The sequence below is a fragment of the Chelonia mydas genome, chromosome 7 (genome assembly GCF_015237465.2).
Source record: "Chelonia mydas isolate rCheMyd1 chromosome 7, rCheMyd1.pri.v2, whole genome shotgun sequence".
NCBI lineage: Eukaryota > Metazoa > Chordata > Testudines > Cheloniidae > Chelonia > Chelonia mydas.
In genome coordinates, this window is record NC_057853.1 from 103,413,454 (window position 1) to 103,437,432 (window position 23,979).

The 23,979-nt window shown below is 44.9% G+C and overlaps 1 protein-coding gene across 2 annotated transcripts in view; it reads left to right on the forward strand.

Moving 5' to 3' along the window:
• Positions 1–23,979, forward strand: part of CPXM2 (carboxypeptidase X, M14 family member 2) — a 113,655-nt gene that overhangs the window by 44,990 nt on the left and 44,686 nt on the right. For both annotated transcript variants that reach the window (XM_007053058.4, XM_043551728.1), the window contains exons 5-6: positions 18,744–18,828; positions 19,489–19,639. In XM_007053058.4, coding sequence (XP_007053120.2) covers positions 18,744–18,828; positions 19,489–19,639 — 236 coding nt within the window. The remainder of the gene's footprint in view (positions 1–18,743; positions 18,829–19,488; positions 19,640–23,979) is intronic.

The following is a 23,979-nucleotide window of genomic DNA, read 5'->3' on the forward strand; positions in this document are numbered from 1 at the left end:
CCCAGCAGCAGGAGAACACTTGTTTCTGAGCAGAGAAAGGCAAAACTGGACCCCTAGAGGAGATTTCATCGATGTTGATGAGTCCTCTTCCTTCAGTGATTAAATAAACACTTGGACTCAGTGAACAGAGTTGTTTAGATGCTGCAGGCATTGTTAGGTAGTCTGAAGCCATATGAAAATTGCCTGGTTTAATTCATCATCATCAACTCTAAAAACTACTGAGGTTTGTCAAAACTTTTGCAAAAGTTTGCCAACCTCCCAAGCAAAGCTGGGTCCAGTTGCAAGTGAAACTGGCTGGTTTCTGATTTTATCCTGAAGTGGTGTGAAACCCAAAAGTGTAACAAATGTGGGTTGAGATCTATGCAAAGCACCAATATGGTAGTGGATAGAATGCCAGCCCTTTCTGGGTTGTTGAGTATGACTATGTCCAAGGGAGTAATGAATTTGAGGAGCAGCTTCATTGTTTCAGCATGAATATCAGCTGAGTAAGAGAGAGGCATTAACGAGGGCTCTTTGAAAAGCCATTTTGCCTGCCTTCTCAGACAAAAGAAAGTTGCCAGGGTGACGCAACCTTTTAGAAAGGGATGTGAAGTCCTCTCCTGAGAAATGGATGATATTAGTTGACGGGCTTTATTTGGGATACAGGGGGGTTGTGGCTGAGTATTCTTGGAAGAGTGTGTAATGTGTAAAGAGTCATTGCTGCCAAGGTATCTTTGTGTTTTATGAACCACACATTTTACACAACTGTTCAACCCTATTCTGAGTGGGACACCATAAGCATTCTTTTGAAAATGTGCAGAATGTTTTTGAAGAAATTACATGAGGATATTTAAAACATGCACTTTTCTGGCAGAAGAGAGGTAAATGTGAATTGCTGCTAGTTTCCAAGTTACTATCTAAAAGCCTTAGGGAGGTCTGTCTCTCATTGCCCAAACAATCTGTGGGTAACTTAGCACATCTTTTGTACTAGGAATAGAAAAACATGTCTAAATAGAAGTGTGCAGTCTGAGGACTGCTTGAATCTGCTGGAGCTAATGGCAAAACTTCCGTTCTCTTCAGTGGGAGCAGGATTGAACCTGTGAACATCATTCCTTTTAAACATAAGGTATTGCCAAAATAATTCCTTTCATGTCATATTAAAGGCCTACTGATTAAAAAAGGAAACAACATACTTCAAAAATTACCAGCTCAGAAAAGCCTTAAAGACTAATTTATTTTTCAGGTGCTTTTGTGCTGAGGTTTTGGTTTTTATTTTATTTTTTTAATCTGGTATTTTACTGTATTTTCAACTTGTTGTGACTGGGTAGGGACTGTGAATTTTAGCTCTGTAATAATATATAGCCCCTTATACTGTATATACAGATTATGATGTATTTGAGGATCCTTTTTGCTTTGTTTTGCTAACCCCATGATGAGCTTGACAGGCTGGCAGTCAGAAAAAAGCTTCTTCTGGGTTGTAAACTGAACATATTTGAGGCCAGGCCATAGGGCCCCTATTCTGTCTGCTGATATTGCCTCTTAACACCACTCTGCCAGTGTAAAGGAGCCATAAGGGAGGCATAGACAGTCTTCCATATCTTAGTGAGATTCTGCAGCTGGTGTAGGGATGGTGGAATGGCTCTATCGCCCCCGTGCCTTATCCCTGTCATAGCAGGGGGATTGATAATGTGTCAGAGGCAAGTGTTACCTCTTACAAACTGGCTCAGTAACTGACTGTACGGTCACTGGTCTGGTATGAGTGGACCCAATCACTGGGTCCCACATGTGTACAAGCCAACAGGATCAGGGTAGAGTCTAGTTACTGATTCTTGCTCTGAAATGCTTAGGTATACTCCCAGGCTCAGACCTCTCACCTGACCCCCTTCTGTGGGATATGGAATGCTACCTAGACTCTGAAACCAGTGTGTCAGACCTTCCAGGCCACCCAGTCACTTACAAATACCCCCTCAAAGTTCCATCTACACTCTCTGGGCTTCTCAGTGTAATCCTTTGAAGGACAATGTGGCAGGACAGCAAGTAAATAGGCTTACAGAAGGAACTGACTTTTCTCTTAAAGCAGGTGAGAGTTTAGAGATCTTTGAAAATTACATAGTTCTGAGATGCACCTTCCCCTAGACTGAGCTTACGTGTTTTTGTGAGTCTAGGGTTCATCAGCATTTCAGGCTGGACAGAGTCTCTTCTGCGCCTCCTCTCTCTCTTGGAAGTCCTTCCTTTGTGTGGCAGAGGCCAGCACAGAGCAGGAACCCACTCTTAAATATGGTCCCTATCTCCTTGCCATGGGCTCAGTCCCCAGTGCAAAAGCATAGTCCCTGTGTTCCTCCAAGACCAGAGACTGCTCCTTTCTAGCACTCCCTGAGGCACAAATCAGCCAAAATGGGGTGGGGAGAAAGTGGGACTATAACCCTGCCCCACTTTTACATTGGGCATTGGAGTTCACTGGCTGTGAGGAGAGCATACCGCAGCCCAGTAGCGGGTGTGACAATGTTTTCACTCCCCTGCTCACCCTGGAGCTCTGGGTAGAATTGTGCCTAACTGAAGAAGAATCCCTCATGAGTTGATGCGGCTCCCAGCCTCCTCCAATGGGAAGAGTGTCTAAAAGCTGCAACTATCCTCTTGAACTGGAAGATATAAACAAGAGAAAGTAAACACGGAACCCACTTTACCATTCCTACTGAGTAGCTTCTCTGACTGTAACCATGCTCATCAACAGGGCCGGTAGCAATGATAAATATTCAACAGAACTGACTTTGGGTCTGATTCTGCTCCCACTGAAATCAGTGGGTGCGTTGTCACTGGCTGCAGTGGTTCATGAGCAGGCTTATACTTATATACAGGTGCAAATGAAAACATCTGTGTTGATTCAGTGCGTGTTTCAAGACCTGACATAATTATTTGTGATTTGGTGAATTGCTGACCAGTTATTTTCCACTTCTTGTAGTGTCTTCAATGATGAATCAAAGCAATGAATGAAAAACTGGCATCATTTTCAATATCTGGTCTGTTGTCTTTGTGTCTGCTTCCCTGGTAACTCATAGCTCCATCTGCTATGGTAAAGTCACGGACAGTGATTTAAGGGGATCTTTGACACAGTTGTTCATAACTTCATGGTATTTTAAAACTAAATAAGGTCATTTAACACTTTAGGGCCTGGTATTGTGCCATCTAAGTCAATGGTAAAATTTCTGCTGGCTAAAATGGGAGCAGGATTGACCTTTAGGGATATTTTTAAAAATAACATTTGTACAATGGGATATGCTCTCCCCTCAGTGAGCATGAATAGCTTTCATTAGCAGTTTCAAAACATGTTTTTCCCCCTGATTACAACTAGATTGTTTCACTTGTTTTTCACAGCACAAGAAAATGTTTTACCTAAAAATATATGTAATAGTTGAATATAAAAATCTGAAGTACAGCTGTAAACGTCATTGGCCCAAATGTCCCCTCTGCTACATCCATGTAACATCACTGACATCAATAGAATTCTTTGCACATGTATCAGAGGAAAGAATTCATCCTGACAATTTAAAAAAAAATCATAATCTTTCTTTTCAGCAAAGAGGGTAGAGTTTGATAAAGAGTTTCAAACCAACATTCAAATCAGAATTAAAAGTTACTGCAGTAGAAAGTAACTGGTATACTTTTGTAACAAAGCTGGGTCTACCTAAAGCTATTGCCATCCTAGGTCATGGAATGTACCCTATGCAGGAGCCCAAAGTACTGAAAGGATTCCTCAGAATGCTTTGGATCTGTCACTTACTCTGGCTTCCTATGGTGCTAAGAACAAGGGAAACATAAGACCTACCATACTAGGTCAAACCAATGGTACATCTAGCTCAGTATCCTGGCCTAACAGGGGCCAATACCAGAGCTTCAGGAGGAGTGTACAGAATAGGGCAGTTGGAATGATCAACCCTGTCTTTCCTTCCCAGCTTCTTGCAGCCAGAGTTTTAGGGTTGCCGCAATCATAGGGTTGCATCCCTGACCATCTTGGCTAATAGCCATTGATGGAGCTGTCCTCCATGAACTTATCTAGTTTTTCTTTGAACCCAGTTATACTTTTGACCCATCATAACATCCCATGGTACTGAGTTCAATAGGTTAACTGTTCTTTGTGTGAAAAAACTACTTCCTCTTATTTGGATTAAACCTGCTGCCTCTTAATTTCATTGGTTGACCCCAGGTTTTTGTGTTTGTGAGAGACAGTAAATAACACTTCACTTTTTCCAACAATGCTTGATTATATAGACCTCAATCATGTACCCCCTTAACTGTCTCTTTTCTAAGATGAACAGTCCTAATCATTTTAGTCTCTTCTCCTGTGGAAGTCATTCCATCCCCTTGATCATCTCTGTAGATCTTCTCTGAGTCTTTTGTAGTTCCACTATATCATTTTTTAGATGAGGTTACCAGAAGTGGACACAGTGTTCAAGGTGTAGGCATGCCATGGATTTATATAGTAGCATTACGATATTTTCTGTCCCTTTTCTAATAGTTCCTAACATTCTGTTAGCCTTTTGACCTCCATTGCACACTGAGCTGAAGTGTTCAGAAAATATCCATGGTGACTCCAAGATCTCTTTCTTGAGTAGTAACAGCTAATTTATAAAGTGAAGCAGTACTTTTTGATGTCTCTTTTCTTTTATGGAAAGTTGTGAAAAATATGATCTCTTCTAAATGTGTGCATGCAGCACTGACAGCAGATGACCTACCTTTCAAAATAAGAGCTAACCTACTGTGGATTCAATAGTGCAACACAGATTCAGAATATAATACTTAAAGATGAGTTATTTCCATTGTAAAGGCTGTTTTTCATGGGGGTTTGATAATTCAGCCATTTTAAATTGTTGCACACTGAAATTTTCAGTCTGCTGGCGAATTTTGTTAATGGGATCATAACAATTTAATAATGTTGGTGAGTAATCAATAGTCGTCAATGCAATAAAAATGTTTAGGGCTACATTGTGCCTCTAAGACACTGCCCATCGCAAGTACCATTGTACCATGCCGGGGGGGGGGGGGGAGGGGGAATAAAGAGACATTCTGCCTTGGAGGATCATAGTGACCCTCAGAGCTTCCCATTTACATCATGAGTAAGAGTAATTTGTGATGTTCCCTTTAAAAAGATAGAGCACACACCCCTCATTCACCAGACAGCTCTGTGGTATGTACCATATGTCCACCTATTCCTCACTTCTCCTCATAGTCTTTTTAGCAAGCTGCACCCAGGGGATAGCAGGTCTACCAGCAGCCAGTGCAATTCCTTGAGCACAGATGTTGCAGTCTTTTTGTGAAAGGTGCAGGCTCCCTGCTCCCACTGTGCAGCCATATCAGGCAGGGCCAGGACCTTGTCTTAATTACCAACCACGTTATCCTCCAGTACTTGGGATGTAAAGCATAGTGAGTATGTTTTACTTGATTATAATACCGAGTCTGTCAGTCTAACTGTATCAGCATCCAGATATGGTGCAGTGGTTACCATTCCACAATCAACGGTTACCCCAACTTACTACACATCTCCAGGACACCACAGTTCTGTAATATACTTAAAAAAATAATAGCTACATTATAGCATAATGTTGGTTTCAATGTAGGATGAGTTGTTAGTGCTACAAATACTGGCTACATCACAAGAACAATAGTTACATCTTATACAGGGACTGCAAACATGTTTCAATAAAACTTTAACAAATTCAATGGAAATGTCTCAATGTTTTATCCAAATAGTATAGTAAAATCAGTAGCTCCTATGCACTGACATGCAAAGAGCTTTTATGATGTATCATACCATTACAAACTATTATTTATCCTGACTCCCACTCAGTGCCATGACTATGGAAATTGTGACAGCTTTCTTGAAGTTGATAAGCTCTCACTGCAAGAATTGTCCTAGCTATCATTGAAATCATGTTGTGGATCCTTCATGCCTAATAGAATTTCACTGGAAATGACTAAATTCAATGCATAGAAATAAACCTAATCAATAATCCAGTGTTGACATAATTACAGATTAATTATATATTTATGGCAGTGCATTCTATTCTTAATAAAGGATGTTTTGCATTAACTAGCACTGATATTGCATCTTCTATGATACTGTCTTAATGGAACCCCATATAATGGTTTGAATTGGTTTTATTTTTAAATGGAGGAACAAAGTCCAGATTTTTAAAGGTATTTAGGCATTTGTACTCTTAGTGTTGTAACAAGTAACTGATTTAGGAGCGTAAACCTCATTTTCAAAAGGAATTTAGGCACTTAGGAAAATTGGTGAGCTTTAGGTGTCTAAATGCCTAAATCCCTTTTGAAAATGAGGTTTACGCTCCTAAATCAGTTAAGTGTTGCAATGCTGAGTGCAGCAGTACCCAAGTACCTCTAAAGATCTGGACCAAAGACAGCAAGCCTTCACCAGCTTAAATGTGGAATGCCCTTGATTTATTTATTTAACTTAAATTTTGTACCTATATTAATGTCACTTCCTGGTTCTTGTATCCTGGGAGGAGCTTTGGCACACAACACAGCTTGGAGGCCATTTTAATTAATGCTTTAATCACTGTTCTCTTCAGGATACTTAGCTGGTGGTCTAGGGTAGGTGGTCCTGTCTACCTATTCTGAATTTTATTTATAGGGCATCAGGTTCCATTGATGGAGACAGCATCATATTGTGTTTGTAAATATTTTTTGTTATGGCTTTGTAACATATGTTGAGAATATTTTTCAGGGTGCTCACTGAATCGCTAGCTGACAGTGGTCAGAGAATAAGCAGTTGTCAGTCCCAAGATGAGTGTTCTTGAACATTTAAGCTAGCATGCAGCATGTAGGTGGGGAGCATAGTCTGACATGGACAGAACTTTCTTTAGGCAGTGAGGCTGATGAGAGGTACTAGAACAGCAACAGGTAAAACTCTTGCACAGGGTAGAGTTCTGTCAGTGCTGACATATAGCCACAGTAGAGAGGAGTAAGATGATGACCTCTGACTGAAATTTGTTTGAATTTTTTAATTAAAAGATGACATGGAAACATTTTGAAACAGGTATACATAAAACATATACAAATACTACGAGGAAGGTCATTCCACTTCCTGGTCTGAGATCAGACAGCAATATGTAACCCTTCTGCCCATCAGAGTTGGCAGCACCAAGGGCCAGGTTCAGTATCTAGGGGTTCCGTTTCAATAACACAATGTGAAACCAGCTTGAGCCCCCACCCAGTGACCTGGGACAATTACATACCACCCCACTGGCCGCCTCTAAGAGGCAATACTTCCCCTCTCGCAAGCACAGAGTCTGAGTGTAGCAAAAGCCTTTTTAATAAAGGAGGGAAACAATGTGGCATTATGTTGGGGAAACACCACAAACAGGATCCATACCAAAAACCATGAGCAAAAGTAAGTTTGGCAGTGTCCTTTTCCCCTCCGGGTCTTAAATCCAGCAATCCAACAGACACCCCACCCACAGTTTCTGTCCTTGGTCAGTGCAGCCCCCAGAGTTCAGAAGTTCATCTGCAGAGTTTACCTCCAGCCTGGGTGGAAGTAGGGCGAAGGTATGGAGGACATCTTACATGCTCCACTGGTTGGGTTGACTTCTGATTACCAGGCCTCTCCATGGGGTTCTGCTGCAGTCTTCACCGCCAGCTGCGCCTCTCCACTATCCACGCTGCTAGCCATCCTGCTAGCCCTCCCCGTCTTAACACAGCTCTCAGTGAGTTCAGCTCTTTAGTGATTTCAGCTGTTAGTAAGGGGGGAGGGGTCCTCAGTGCTAGCACACTCAGAACCACTAGCCCAAAGTAGGTCTAATGCTTAGACCTAGGAATCAGTGATTTCAGCTCTGCAGCACCTAACAAGGTTCCTAACTGAGTCAAAATTAGCTCTGTTATTACACAGTGGGGAGGGGAGGGGGTCAAAGTGGTGTTTTGGGCCCACACTACCAGGTACACATACCTGTCCCCAGCCTCTCTCAATTCACTGGGCTTTGGAATCCATGTCCCTTGCCTAGTGACTGCTACTTAGTTGAGGGTGAGTCCCTTCATCATAAAATACCAAGTACAGTTCTACTGTCCTTGATTCACTTAACCAGGATAACAACACTTTATTACTCCTGCCCCAATAACAAAGAGACTGGGGATCCCACAGCAGCCAAAGTGACCATTTGGGCAAGCAGTCCATCATGCTAGGCAGGGTGGGTGTGCCCATGCAAATGAGATCAGTCCCTGAAGTCCTTTTCCACAGCTCACCACCAGATGTCAGGGTAGAGCTCATTCTGACTCTGCTTACATTACCATATCTGAGATAGAAGCAAAACTCAAACAGCTTAGTGGGACTAAATCGGGCGGCCCAGATAATCTTCACCCAAGAATATTAAAGGAATTGGCACATGAAATTGCAAGCCCATTAGCAAGAATTTTTAATGAATCTGTAAACTCAGGGGTTGTACCATATGACTGGTACATAGTTCCTGTTTTTAAGAAGGGTAAAAAAAGCGATCCAGGTAACTACAGGCCTGTTAGTTTGACATCTGTAGTATGCAAGGTCTTGGAAAAAGTTTGAAGGAGAAAGTAGTTAAGGACATTGAGGTAAATGGGACAAAATACAACATGGCTTTACAAAAGGTAGATTGTGCCAAACCAACCTGATCTCTTTCTTTGAGAAAGTAACAGATTTTTAGACAAAGGAAACACAGTGGATCTAATTTACCTAGATTTCAGTAAGGCGTTCGATACGGTGCCACATGGGGAATTATTAGTTAAATTGGAAAAGATGGGGATCAATATGAAAATTGAAAGGTGGATAAGGAATTGGTTAAAAGGGAGACTACAGCGGGTCCTACTGAAAGGTGAACTGTCAGGCTGGAGGGAGGTTACCAGTGGAGTTCCTCAGGGATCGGTTTTGGGACCAGTCTTATTTAATCTTTTTATTACTGACCTTGGCACAAAGAGTGGGAGTGTGCTAATAAAGTTTGCGGATGATACAAAGCTGGGAGGTATTGCCAATTTGGAGAGAGACCGGGATATCATACAGGAGGATCTGGATGACCTTGTAAACTGGAGTAATAGGATGAAATTTAATAGTGAGAAGTGTAAGGTCATGCATTTAGGGATTAATAATAAGAATTTTAGTTATAAGCTGGGGGCTCATCAATTAGAAATAACGGAAGAGGAGAAGGACCTTGGAGTATTGGTTGACCAGAGGATGACTATGAGCTGCCAATGTGATATGGCCGTGAAAAAAGCTAATGCAGTCTTGGGATGCATCAGGTGAGGTATTTCCAGTAGAGATAAGGAGGTTTTAGTACCATTATACAAGGCACTGGTGAGACCTCACCTGGATCACTGTGTACAGTTCTGGTCTCCCATGTTTAAGAAGGATGAATTCAAACTGGAACAGGTACAGAGAAGGGCTACTAGGATGATCCGAGGAATGGAAAACCTGTCTTATGAAAGGAGACTCAAGGAGCTTGGCTTGTTTAGCCTAACTAAAAGAAGGTTGAGGGGAGATATGATTGCTTTCTATAAATATATCAGAGGAATAAATACTAGAGAGGGAGAGGAATTATTTAAGCTCAGTACCAATGTGGATACAAGAACAAATGGATATAAACTGGCCATCGGGAAGTTTAGACTTGAAATTAGACGAAGGTTTCTAACCGTCAGAGGAGTGAAGTTCTGGAATAGCCTTCCAAGGGAAGCAGTGGGGGCAAAAGACCTATCTGGCTTCAAGATTAGACTCGATAAGTTTATGGAGGAGATGGTATGATGGGATAACATGATTTTGGCAATTAACTGATCTTTAACTATTCATGGTAAATAGACCCAATGGCCTGTGATGGGATGCTAGATGGGGTGGGATCTGAGTTACTACAGAGAATTCTTTCCTGGGTATCTGGCTGGTGAATCTTGCCCATATGCTCAGGGTTCAGCTGATCGCCATATTTGGGGTCGGGAAGGAATTTTCCTCCAGGGCAGACTGGAAGAGGCTCTGAGGGTTTTTCGCCTTCCTCTGTAGCATAGGGCACAGGTCACTTGCTGGAGGATTCTCTGCACCTTGAAGTCTTTAAACCATGATTTGTGGACTTCAATAGCTCAGCCATAGGTGAGAGGTTTATCGCAGGAGTGGGTGGGTGAGATTCTGTGGCCTGCGTTGTGCAGGAGGTCGGACTAGATGATCATGATGGTCCCTTCTGACCTTAATATCTATGAATCTATGAATCTACATCTATGCTGCTCTTACTGTGTATATCATTGATCATCAAGGCTTGGTTTAAAAATGTGCACTCTACTCTCCATCAGTAGTTCTGACTTGCTGGAGCAAAAAGGATATTACGACATGTGATACCTGATGAACAAGACAGACACTTGTTACTGATACTTATATTCACAGACCGGACCAAAGTTTTCAAAGGCCAGCCTCCACTTTGCATGTGCCAAATAGCTCGATCAAACTTGCACCTGCATCTTCTTGGTGCTAACACCTGCATGCATGTTAACGCCTGCACATGCACTTCAAATAACCGAACACCTGTGCACACAAATGCATTTCATTTGCATCCCTCCTCAGTGGGTTTTTCAGGGGCATTTTCTAAAACTTGCCCCTCACCCCCCCACCCCAGGTCTGAGACTATTCGAAGTTCTGTATTTCATGTGGATACATGAGGAGGCCAAGAAAATTTACTCAACTGAGCATTTAGCAGCCACACAAAATGCTAGACATAGGCAAGAGACACAATTAAGAGTAGCAAATGTCACCAAAAAAACCAACAACAAAGTTTAAAGTGAAGGTGAACCAAACTTTTGTATTTATTGTCCAGGAAGATTCACCAGGGGCAATGTGGTGAGGGACGTATTTCAGAACAAAGCAATTTCCAGGTGAACTTTTTTTGTGCAGATCAAGTTGTAAATGATAAATATTCTCAATTAGATTGTAAACTCTTAGAGCCAGTCACTGTCTCTTTGTTATATACTTGTGCAGCACCTAGCAAAATGGGACACAAGGAAACTGCAGCTGATACCCAGCAAACAAGGGCTACACATGCTGACTCAGCAGGATCAGTTCACTGGCAGCAGGCTGCTGATTGGACACCTCTTAGTATAAAGCTTCCTGTTGCTGCCACAACCTTTGTCTGAGCAACTAGTTGCCAAGCCCGATGCTGACCAACCCCAGAGACAAAGTCTCTGCTTCCTTGCCTGGTTCCCACTTCATACCTGTTACCACATTCTGCTCCCTTGCCCTAACTCTAGTTATTGACCTTCATCCTGCAGCATTTAAAGACAGAAACCAGGAGTCTGATCAACTCTTAGTGATCACTAGAGCTGAAATCAATGATAAGCTGGTCTGCGGGTTGAGCCTTACACCTGGTTAAGTGTTGCATGACTCTTACTCTAACTCCACTTTAACCCTTGGCATGGCTTCTAAATCTGACTCTGGCTGCCACCCTTGGTGTGACTCTTAACTGTAAGCCCAGCTCTACTTTAGGCTCTGACCGCTAGATCAGTGCTGTCTCTAGGCACTACCGGAACACAATTACTCATAATTAATTACAGCACTAACAAGAGTGTCAGATATATTTGGGCATCAGAGAATTTGGGCAACTGGGTGAACACAGAAATAATGAAATTAAATCCCACTTAAGCCCTAAGTATGAAATTTTCAAAAGAATTCAGCACCCAGCACCAGATTTTCAGAAGAGCTCAGTACATTGGTGGAGATTAGGTTCTTTTTAAAACCTGGCCTTAAGTGTCACTGTGACAGCTACTAGGTCCTGAGTTTTTTTGCAGATCTGATTCTTATTCGGATCCTACATGGGTACTGAGCTCTTTTAAAAATCTGGCCTCAATAGGGGGCAATGAGCACTTGAAAATCTGGCCCTAAGCTCTTCTGAAAATCTAACTCTGTGAGTGCACAAGCTCTCTGAAAAGTTGAATTTCACCCAAACTCCGTATAAAGCTTTTGGTCACAAAAGCTCAATTATTATTTATTATTATTATTTTAAAAGTTAAACATTTTAAAATTTCAGTTATTAAAAAAAATACCCCATTGCTTGACAAACTGCATGATTTAAACTCAATATATTTATTTTAATTAATTTTGGTTACGTATTGGCCCACATGTGGTTAGCCTAAGAGCTTTTGAATGTTGCCTATAGGGAGAAGCAGTTGGATAGTGGGCGTTTTAATATTAACACTTTTTATATTTAATTGCTTCTGACTACAAATTCCCTTCTGACGCAGAAGTTCACTTAAATTCCAACATGCTGTTTTTGTCATCCATATCTATCTATCTATCTATATATATATGCAGTGGTGTTGTAGCAGTGTTGGTCTCAAATTATTAGAGATATAAGGTAGGTGAGGTAATATCTTTTACTGGATCAACTTATGTTGGTGAGAGAGACAAGCTTTGAGCTTACACAGAGCTCCTCTTCAGGCCCGAGGAAGACCCACCGTGTCTCTCTCTCGATAAAATGGCATTAATAAGAAGGTGTTGGAAAATTTCAGCCTGGCCTAAAAATCTGTTTTGTCTTGCCATGTTTTTTTTGTTTCAGAGATCTCTGGTTGAAAATGCATGCTCGAACAGAGGATGCAAACCTGTTCTTTTCCCATTTTTATTTTCCATTCATTTTTGGTGTTTGTAAAGCAGTTAAATTGGATTATGATGACAGCAAAAGAATAATTTGATCAGCTGGAGCCAAGTCCATTGTAGACAGCATTAAGTCTCCCTTTGTACTGTAGTCTAATCTCCAACATCACCGCTATTTCAGTCCTGAGCCACTGCCAGTAATACTGAATTGTGTTAAACTGTGTGGTAGCTCAGTGAGGTGGACAAGCATCCACTAGGGATTGGGATGAGACCACGAGACTTTTTATTGTTGCTTAGTTAGCTCTTCATCGTTATAGAGATTTACATTACATTTTTATGCGCTTAAGCCCATGTTTAAATAAAAACCCCAAACAATTACAATTCTGGATCTATGTACTGGCGAGAAAGCAGGCAGATAACAATTTGCTTTCTGTCTCTTTGCCATTTCTGCACCTGGCATTGACTGTATTGGTGTAAACCAGGGTTGAAATGAGCTCTCTCCTGCCATCTGTTGATGAACTTGGGAGAAAGACTCCAGGAGTAGACCATATTTGCATAGACATACCTGCTGGGCTTAGGAGATCAGCAGACAGACCTGCTTTACCAGAATGATCAAATATAGCTGTTTTAAAATTCACTTAAGTCTTAGATGCAGGGGTAATATTATCCTTAGTGTATGACTATGTACAGCTGAACTGTACTAAGTAGGAACTTATTTGAGGGGAGATCACCCTCACTCGAAGCTCACTCACTAAGCATGGAGTATTGATGCCAAAGCTCAGTGTAAGGGGATAGGGACAGGGGTAGGTTGGGCACTCTGTTTGTGGAGTCCTACATACCATTTGACCAGCATTTAAAGACAGAAACCAGGAGTCTGATCAGCTCTTAGTGATCACTCGAGCTGAAATCAATGATAAGCTGGTCTGGGGGTTGAGCCTTACACCTGGTGTGGGGATGATGTTGCGGGGAAAGGCAACACAGAGGATGCAGCAAATGGAGCAGCAGTGAGCTTCCCTGTTACCCACTGAGCTGGGCTAAGAGGTGGAACCTCAGAACATGGCATCTTAGCTAGTGGTGGCAACTGCAATGCTGGCAAGCAGCGACAGGTGGCAGCATCGTTCCACCACCCGTTCACGCCCAGGGGCGGGAGGGGGACCCACCTGAATGCACCCCTGGACACAGACAACAAACTGCAAGTGGGGCGGGACTTGAACTGGTTCTGTTGTGTAATGCTGAGAGGAACTCCTAGATATTGAACCTGGCTTTTGTTGCTGACAACACCACCTGGTGTTACATTAGTTATATTGGGTTGTGCTATGTCTATCAGAGAGAAGGGACGATGAAAAGGACGAGTAAGGAAGTAAGGGCCAGAAGATGAGAGAAAGGAAAGATGGGGTGCGAGGCTGGGAAATTAACGAGAGGAAGGAAAGGGAATGGAATTTATAATGTATTAGAAGTAGGTACATTATAATGGAGTGGGGCATAGAGGGAGAGGATACCTTATTGTTCTTGTGGCATCAAAGTACTTTAAGATGTGGTCAGTAGGTTTATGGTGTGAATGATAGAATGTTTCCTATTTAAAGAAAGGAAGATGAGTCCAGTGGTCAGAGTGCTAGCCAGCACTATGGGAAACTTGGGTTTTGCTACCTGCTCTGCCACAGACTTCCTGTGTGACCCAGGGCAAGTCAATTAGCCTCTCTGCCTCAATTTCCCATTGTAAAATGGGGATAATAGCACTTTCCTATGTCACAGAGAAGTTGGGAGGTGTTTACATACAAGAGTAATGGGAGCACCAAAGTACCATAGATGGATAAATTGCATACCATATAGAAACATTAAATAACAACAACAATAAAGAGATCCACCATGCCCAGTACATTTCAATTGTGTTTTGATTTTTGTGTCTGGCTTCTGTAAGATTAATAAAATCTTCGCAGAGATAATAAAATCTTCACAACAAAGGCAGAACATTTTTGTCTTTTGTAGATACATTGTTATTATGGAGACAGAACAGTCTGGCAGAAACGACTTAAAAGAAGAAATGTTTTTCGTAGGAAACGTGAATCAAGCTGAATTCTAATAGAACCATCTTTCTTGTCATCTGTAGGTCTTTTTCCTTCATGCCTTTTGGTTTGTGGGAGGGTCATGCAAGCGGCATTTAAATGTATATCTATACTAGAGCATTGTGGAGTAGGCACAACAAAACAACATCTACGCCCTTTAATGGAAGACTGTCTACCAACAAGGTTTATACTGTCTGTCCTGTGCACAAAAAATAGCTTGATAGGGAATTCAGTATTTTCATGATACTGTTATAGGGAATTTTCATGTATTTGGTTTTCATGTATTCACAAGGCAGATAGGTATCTCTGATTTAGTATACTACAGGACTATTGTAGATCCAGATATTTGTAGAATTAATTCAACACAGCTTCTCAGCATGTTCTCTATAAAAGAGCTATAGATGCCAAAAATACTGAAAAGTATTCCTATATTCCCTTTAATGGGAAAGTTCTGTTGTTAAATATTTATACATCTTTATAAAGAGCCTTGAGAAGTTTTGATATGAAGTGCTATTGAAATTGTTATTGTCTTCAAATCTCAATGCTAATGTCTAGTCTAGTGCATGCACTAAATCTTGAAGTAGTCAGTTCAGCAAGGTGAAACAGAGATGTTGCCCAGTGTTTCCTCTACAAAGAGACTCCTGCTGGTTGTGGCAGGATTTCTCAGAGAAAGTAGAGAACAATGCACTATACATCTGCTCCTGCATTATTTTATTCAAAGGGAGTTTTGCAAACAGTGTCAGTGGGAGCCAGATCAATCCACATTGTGGCGGAGAGGGGGTCACTTTCTTGCTCTGAGCAAGAGGAAAGGTGTGCTTATTTGTTGCAGTTTATCAGATACCTCCTAACCCACAGACCACAGCTAAATGAGGGCCAGATGTCTGGGCTGCCACATTAGCCTGGCTTATCTTCTACCACCAACCCAGTGCAATGCTTTCAAGCTGCACATGTATCTGGGGGTAAGATCTAGCCACATTTGTATTTTAATTGACAGGCTTCATCTGAGAAGCATGTTACTTGTTATCACTCCCAAGAAGTTACAGGTTCAAGTCTGATCAGTGCCCATTTTCCTTTTGTAGAAATGTGAACATTTACAAGTGTGTGAAGTGAGAAAAATCAAAATGGAGATGGTAACATAAAAAACACTTCCTAAGTCAAGAATATAATTTTAGCCTCCACATGCTTTCTTGTGTCAGCAAAATGAGCTAGTTCCTTTAAAAGAAAATGTTAAGGACCAGAACATTTGCCACGATATCAAAAAAAGAGATGTTTAATGCTGTCATAGGCTGGTGGTTTTTACATTCTACATCTGTGCTGCAGTATTATTATAACATTCTCAGTTATATGGAATTTCAGCGGTGATCTGGAATCTTGACATAAAGAAACTCAATGTTTGATTTATTTTTCCAATACATTCAAAATCAGTTTCTTAAGGAAACCAAGGAATAAGGACTGGATTGTGTAAATAAAATGAGAATGAAAAATAAAAATCAAATAAAAATATTCTGTGGTAGATTCCAGTAGGTGGCAGGAAAGGGAATGATGCCTTTGGATTTGCAATAAAACCTTGCAAATAAATCCTGACCTTTTGGTTATGGATCCTGTCCTTGACAAGTGGCCATGGAGAATAGCAAAAAAATAAAAATAAATACCTTTGTGTGTGTGTACACATGTGCACGTGTGTGTGTGAACACATTTCAAAGTGTGGACTTTGCTCTTGAGCTTTTTTTTTCACTTTTTGACAGTGAAATTTATTTTTCTTGTGTTTTGACAGGGGTTGTCTCCTAAATTCCTCATTTCCATCTCCGCTCGATGTAAATCTGCCTCTGTAAATCTGTAGAATTTATGATCACAGTGGCTTTCCTAGGGCAACCACCACATTATTTCACAAGATCAGGGAAGGAAAGATGCTACTATAAGTGAACTGAATGTATACAGAGCTCTGAAGTTGTTATATTGTTTTGTAACATTTTACAGCCAGAAAGACTTGAGATGCCAGCATGGCACTTCTCAGAACTTATATCCTAGTAAATCCCCTGTCTCTAGAGATCCCATATTGAGATACAGAAAATTAATACAGTGTTCTGGGTAGGGCGCCTAGATTTTAACAATTATTTAAAAAATACTGTGGTAGCATGTATACTGTGGGTGCTTTTTCAGCTTTTAAGTACAAAGGCAAAAAGTCCAGTCTCTGATAATATTCAAGATTTTGCCATTTAAACTAGTAGAAATGGTAAAGTTCAGATCTTTTAAAAGGCTGAATATTAATTCAAAATGCAAATCAATTAACTGGTCTGGAAAATGCTCATGGGAGACAGATTTACAAAGGTGCTTAAAGATGCACATAGGTACCTAATTTACAGAGATCTTTTAAAAAGTCCTGCTGAGAGCCTAATTCTTATTGATTTTCAGTGGAAGCCAGGCACCTAACCTGCCTAAGCACTTTTGAAAATCCCTCTAGGTACCTATATGCATCTGTAGGTGCGTAAGTATATTTGTAAGTCTGGCCCTAAGTGCTTAGTACCATCCTCAATCTTATTTACTTTAATGAGAATACTCCTACTAGTAAGATAAACTCAGTAGCGGGTAAGGCCCCACAAGTCATTATATTTTTGCTAGCAGGGGTTGGTTAAATCATGATTTGGGAGGTCACCTCATGATGGAAGAGGGAGGAAAACATCAGTCTCCAGTCTTGCAGAAGTTTGGTGAACATGGGATGAGATTGTTCAGAAGGCTAGAAATCTGGTGAAGCTCCCTCATGCCACTCTGCTTCCCTTACTACCCACCAACAAACCATAGTACTTCCTAGAATTAGCTAGGGGCTAAATTATGACTTTAGCCCCAGGTAAAGCAGCTGCATGAGCTATATCATCCCAGGCATAACCCCAGCCAGGCACTGTGACTCAGACATACGTCTCTGGGAGACGGTTCCTTCCCTGATCCACGCTGGCTCTTGAACCCAGGAAGGAGGCGTTGGGAAGGAAATAAGTGGCTGCTGTCCTTCAAAGGGTGTAGCTTGCTTCCTTCCTTCCTGACTAGCCCCTCTGGCCCATGAGTAGGGGGGTTGGAGCCAATACTTCACCCTTTCCCTACCCCCCTCTACTATCTCCACTCCACTCACAGTAGGGAGTACCAGAGAACAGGGGCTGTGCTCCATATCAGATTGACCACAGGATCTGGATAGGTCTGATTCACTTGAGTGTAGAGGCGGTGGCTTCTTACTCCTCTGTAAACCCCTGATTAGCTGAGTCAGACAAGGGCCATAAGGTAAGAATGGGAGGTCCTGGCCTGGGGCTGGCTATTAGAAGTAGAGAGAGTCTGGCTGCAGCTGATGTGGAGGAGAGGGCTCCTTAAAAGTTCAAGTCTATGGAGTTTGGACCATATTATTCCTGTTTTTTATTCATATTGCAGTAGTGCCCAAAATCCCCACTTGGCTAGGTCCCCATCCTGCTGGGTATTCAGTAAGATACTTTTTTGTGAACTGGAGAGTTTGGTTCCTTTCCATCTGCTATGAACCCAACTTCAGGGTTCAGTTCAAATGCCCCTTCTTAAAACACCAAACTTTTCAGGATTCATGTACCTCTAATTTTTGCACCTAGAAATGGAAACAGCCTATAATTAGAAGTAGGATGAGCCACTGAATGGAAATGCTGTTGCTTAAAATTCAGGGGATTTTACTCCTAGAGTCTTTATATACTTTTTTCATCCTCACTGACAGTAATGATAGGAATTATAAATGTTTTGTGGCTAGGGTGGGCAACATTCTTGGATAATGCAAATTCTCTGGAGTTGATGCATATGGTCTGGATTAACCATCAAATGTGCTAGAATGTGTTTAGACACTGGGGGAAGGAGAAGGCTGATCCTCTTCCTGGAAACCCAGAACATTATCTTGGTTGTGCTGTTCATTTCCATCTTCTTAGGTTTTTAAATCGTCTGCCAAAACCAGCTCTGCATTTCAGTTCACCAGCCAAGTGCTGACATTACTTTGCCAATTGGGATTTCCATAATTAGCAGGTTTATGGAGTGTTGCTATATTAAACACACTTGCATCAATTTACAAAAAAAAAATATACCACAACAAACAACAAAACCCTTTACCTTCTGTCTAGGAGTGACTGGGTGACATCTTATAAAGTAATGGTGAGCAATGACAGTCACGCATGGATCACTGTCAAAAATGGATCTGGAGATATGGTGAGTACCACAGAACAGGAGAGCCACAAGGAATAGTGCGAAAGCATTACTTAGGGAAAAAAAAGAATCATATTGACTTTTGATGTGCCACGTAGTAATATATCTTCTTGAGAGGCTCTGTGAGGCTGAAAGGGGAATGATGTATGTATCCCCCTAGTCCTTCTCATTGTCTGAGTGCTCCTGCCCCAGCTCTACCATCCCTGACCCACTCTGCAGTGTAGATCAGCAGGGTATCAGATCTGCAGGGTACCATCTATTATTTTGAAGAACTGGCCCCCTCCCACTCCTTGCACACAGAAGGGGATAGATCAGATACAGTGTTCCCTCCATGAGCCAGATCCTTAGCTGGTGTAAATCCGTTGATGTAAGTTGAACTACACTGATTTACAGCAGATGAGGATGCCTGCAGAGTGCACATTATTTGAGAGAGGCTGTGGAGAAGATGGGGCTGTGACACTCCCCTTTTCCTCTGGCCCACTAATAATTGAGCTGAGAGCGTATTCTCCCTGAAAAGCAATTATCTCTGGGTTCCCCTCAGCTACCTATCAGGGCACAATCTCATTCCACCTTTAAGTTGGATCTAGTTACAGATGTTTTACCAAAGTTTTGAAGAGTCCTGTGAACTGAACTTGACGTTTTTGTATGTTTGAATCTGAATAGATTTTTGAAGGAAACAGCGAGAAAGAGATCCCGGTACTCAATGAACTGCCAGTACCAATTGTTGCACGTTATATCCGTATAAACCCTCGGTCATGGTACGAAGAAGGGAGCGTCTGTATGAGACTGGAAATCTTAGGCTGCCCCCTGCCAGGTAAGCACAGTTCTCCGTAACAATTGGCAGGATTGCCCACAAACTTTGCCAGGACCACATTACTCAGCTCGGAAGGAGTCCTAAAGCTATCCTGGCATTAATAGCTCTCTCTTGAATGGGCAATCAAAGTTGTGAAAAAGGTAACAGAAATACATTCTACCCAGCTACAGTGATAGTGTCAGTGTAATTCCATTCAATTGCAACAAAAAGATATTTATAACGGACTGTGACAAAGTTCCTCCTCTGCCTTGGTGGGTCCTGTGCTTATTGGCGGAGTTGCTCGCCTCAGAGGTTCATGGCAGCCCTCAGTTTGGCCACTTTCGTGGCTCAAATCTGCCATTCACTCAGTTAGCCTCATCACTGGGCAGCATGGGGAAAAGGAAGAAGAACAATCCCCGCAGTCTCTGCTGATCCACCTAGTGGATCAGGGAACAGGCCAGAGACCTTCCCCTCTGGTGGAACCCACAGTCCAGGTCAACTCCTCCAGTATCAAGTAGGGATTTGGGGGGGATGGGGGAAACCCGGTCCCGCCCTCTACTCCGGGTTCCAGCCAAGGGCCCTGTGGATTGGAGCTGTCTACAGTGGCTCCTGTAACAGCTGCGTGACAGCTACAACTCCCTGGGCTACTTCCCCATGGCCTCCTCCCAACACCTTCTTTATTCTCACCACAGTACCTTCCTCCTGATGTCTGATTATGCTTGTACTTCTCAGTCTTCCAGTAGTATGCCTTCTCACTCTCAGCTTCTTGCGCCTCTTGCTCCCAGTTCCTCGCACACACCTCACAAACTAAGGTGAGCTCCTTTTAATACCCAGGTGCCCTGATTAGCCTGCCTGTCTTAATTGATTCTAGCAGCTTCTTGATTGGCTGCAGGTGTTCTAATCAGCCTGTCTGCCTTAATTGTTTCCAGAAAGTTCCTGATTGTTCTGGAACCTTCCCTGTTACGGTGACGGAATCGTTTCCTTACTCGCTCCTGAGCTATCTGCTTTCCTTTCTTTCCTAAAGCCCCCCGGCCCGGATTTTTCACACTTTTCCTTTCGCTTAGTTTCCCCCCCCGCATTTGGGCCGGACGCTTTGTTTTTTTGGTTTTGTTTTTTCCCGTTTTTCTGAGCTGCGTCAGTGGGCTGGCCGGCCGCCAGCACCCCCCCCACTGCCTGCTCCTGGACTTTGCTTTTTGCTTAATTGAAACCCCCAGAGGAGGGGGGGAGGACTGCCGACCCGCTGTCCGGAGAGGGGAGTGGACGCCCCCAGACCCAGCTGTCTTGTTTTTTGCCTGGACTTTTTTCTTATCATTACAACATTCCTAGCTGCCGAGAGCCTTGGGACAGAGCCAACAGCTGCAGCAGACGCCAGAGGCCGGAGAACTCGCCCGGGCAGCTATGAATCATCGTGGAGAGAAGCCGTAAGACTGAGGATTTCTTTTGAATTATACCCTCGGAGGGGGGGGAGTTGACTGCGTTTCAGCTGCGTCGGTGGCGGCACAGGGGTGTAGCAGGGAGCTACCCCCAGATCCATCGGTGCCCCCAACCCCCCCCCCACCACTACTACAACTATCACGGCCCCCGCCGCTTCGTCCCTGCTGGCAATCTGCCATCTGCCTTCGGATCCAGCTGTTTGCTTTGGACTTTGCCTTTCGGACCGGGCATAACAACCAACCAAACGAGACTCTTTGGACAATTGTGGTGGGTCGTCCTCCCTCCACCCCTCCCCCCCGGATTGTTTATCCCATAGCCTACCCCTACTACCGGACCCCGATTTTTGCCCCCCCCCCTCCTTCCAGTGTCTCCCTGTCTCTCCCTGCTTACAATGGCAGAGAAGGAGGGACGCAAGGCCCCTCCAATGAAATTGGTTGTCCCTCCCCCATCTACCCCCCTGCCCACCCCTCAAGATCTCCCCACCGCCTCCATTGTTGGAACCCCTGCCACCGCCCCTGCTGGGGCATCGGCAGTGGGAGGCACCGGGGCAATTACTACTGCTACTCTGGTTCTTGCCCCACTAGATTCTAGGAACCCCCCCCCAGTTAGACGGAAAAATCGAAGCGGGCCAAAAGGGAAGGGCCCCGCTAATGCCGCTGGGCCCTCCATGGCTGAGGCCGCCCCCACCGCTGTGGCCTCGTCATCGGTCGTGGCACCCCTCCCAGCTGTTCCCTCCACCAGTTCTGCGACCGTCCCTCCCCCGGCCCCCAGGACGTATGCCCGGGTGGCGACAGGCCCCCCCTCACCTGCCGCCTCCTCATCTCGCCCACCCACTGCCTCCGCTGCCACCACTAGCAACCGGGGCCCTCTTCCCGCCCTGACCAGGAAGCACGGTGTCCGTTGCCTCCTAGTGCCCGCCTCGCCCCACGTGGAGGCATACGTGCAGGCGTTGGCGAAAGTGGTAGGACCCATGGCCATTGTGGCGGCCTCCAAGATGTATGGGAAGGTCGTTTTCTTTCTGGCTTCGGAGACTGCCGCCCAGGAGGCGGTGGAGAAGGGCCTAGTGGTGGGGGGGGTGTTTCTCCCCCTAGAACCGCTAGAAGATCTGGGCGTTCGCTTCGTCCTCACCTCCGTTCCTCCCTTTTTACCTAACGTTGCCCTGTTACCTGCTCTTTCTGCCCTGGGGAAGCTTGTTTCTGCTATCAGCCCTCTCCCGTTAGGCTGCAAGGACCCCGCCCTCCGTCACGTCCTTTCGTTCCGCCGGCAAGTGCAGATTTCACTGCCGGCGGGGGTGCGTGACGGAGAGGCGCTCGAGGGGTCCTTCCTAGTTCCCTACCAGGGAGCCCGCTATAGGGTCTTTTATTCCACCGGAGAGGCCCGGTGCTACCTTTGCCGCTCGGCAGGGCATGTCCGCAGGGACTGCCCTTTGGCCCGGGGGAGAGGGGCACCTGAGACCCCCGAGACCCGGCGGGATACCGGCCCCGTCGTTGCCGACACCCCTGGCCACCCGGCACCTGAAACCACCCCTCCTCCCACCCGATCCACCGCTGCCCCCGTCCGGGCCCAAGAGGCACCTCTCCAACAACGCCCGGGCGACCACGGGAGTCCCACCCTTGCTGTAACCACCTCGGCAGAGCCTATGGAGGGGGGTGTGGCAGAGCTTTTACCGGGTGCAGGAGAGGGCTCGCCCCAAGGAGAACCCCCCGCCCCTAATGCTGCCTTACCGCTACCCCCCCGAACCCCTGAACCTCTGCCTCCGCGCCCCGCTCCGTCCCCTGCTACTCAACCCCCGGACGACGCCATGGAGGGCTGGACTGTAGTCCAGGGGAAGCGAGGCAAGCGGAGGGCTCGAGCTCCGCTGCATTCATCCGACGCGGAAGCCCCCCGGAAGACCAGGAAGGGAGGTACCGACCTTGAACCTCCCGCCTCGGCCACGAGTGAGATCCATTCGCTGGTGTCGGGAGGTGAAGATAGACCAGCATTGGAGGGTGGAATCCCCCCTCCGCGGGGGACCCTCCCCTCCGAAGCCCCGGAGGAAGCCCCTTCTAACCGGATACCACCTGAACTCCCTACGAACCCCGACGTGACCGTTGAGGCGGGCCCTAGCGGAGAGGCCCCTGGGGTGGTGGGAGTTGGCCTCTCCTCTGTGTATGCAGAGATTGAAGCCCTAGATTTGACCCCGGTCACCCAGGGAGGGGATGATTTACTGCCGGCCGGCCTCGATTTGGGCAATCTCACCCCAGGCCCCCTTTCCCCATGTTCTTTCCCCCTGACTGCCTTTCCGGGTGAGCACCCCACGGAAAGTGGTTTACCACCTGATGCCATGGCTGCCACGACCACCCCGGAGCCAGTACCCAGCATTCCTCGGAGCCCCCTCCCTTGCCCCTTAACCCCCGACCCTGCTCGGGAGGCACCTTCTTTCCGCTGCTCGCCTCCTGAAGCCCAGGGCCTTACCTCTGCCCCTGGCCCCACCCCTATTCCGGTTCAGTTTCCCTCCTCCTGCAAGGCTACCGCCGCCCCTGGGGTTATTTCTTTTCCGCCCTTTGCAGATTCCCCCCAGGGAGCAGTCTTTACGTTTTCTAGTTGCGACTCCTCAGGAGTTGCACCTTTCCCCCTGCCATCCCCGTCCACCCCAAGGCATGAGATGGAGTTAATAACCCCAGCCTGTCAGACACCCCGTCGGCGGTCCGCACCCTGCCTACCCGCCTTAGCGGACCACGAGGCTGTATCAAGAGCCCCACCAGGGACTGCTCTGGGAATTGTAACCCCACCCCCCCATGAGCTGCAGCATGCACTACGGGAGTTCTTAGAACGATGCCGTGGTGCCCGCGGTAGGGCACAGCTGGCTCTCCAGCAATGGGGGGACTTTGATCGACTCCTTCGGGCCGCGAGAGCCCTTATGAGGGAGGGCAGAGGGCAAGGGAAGG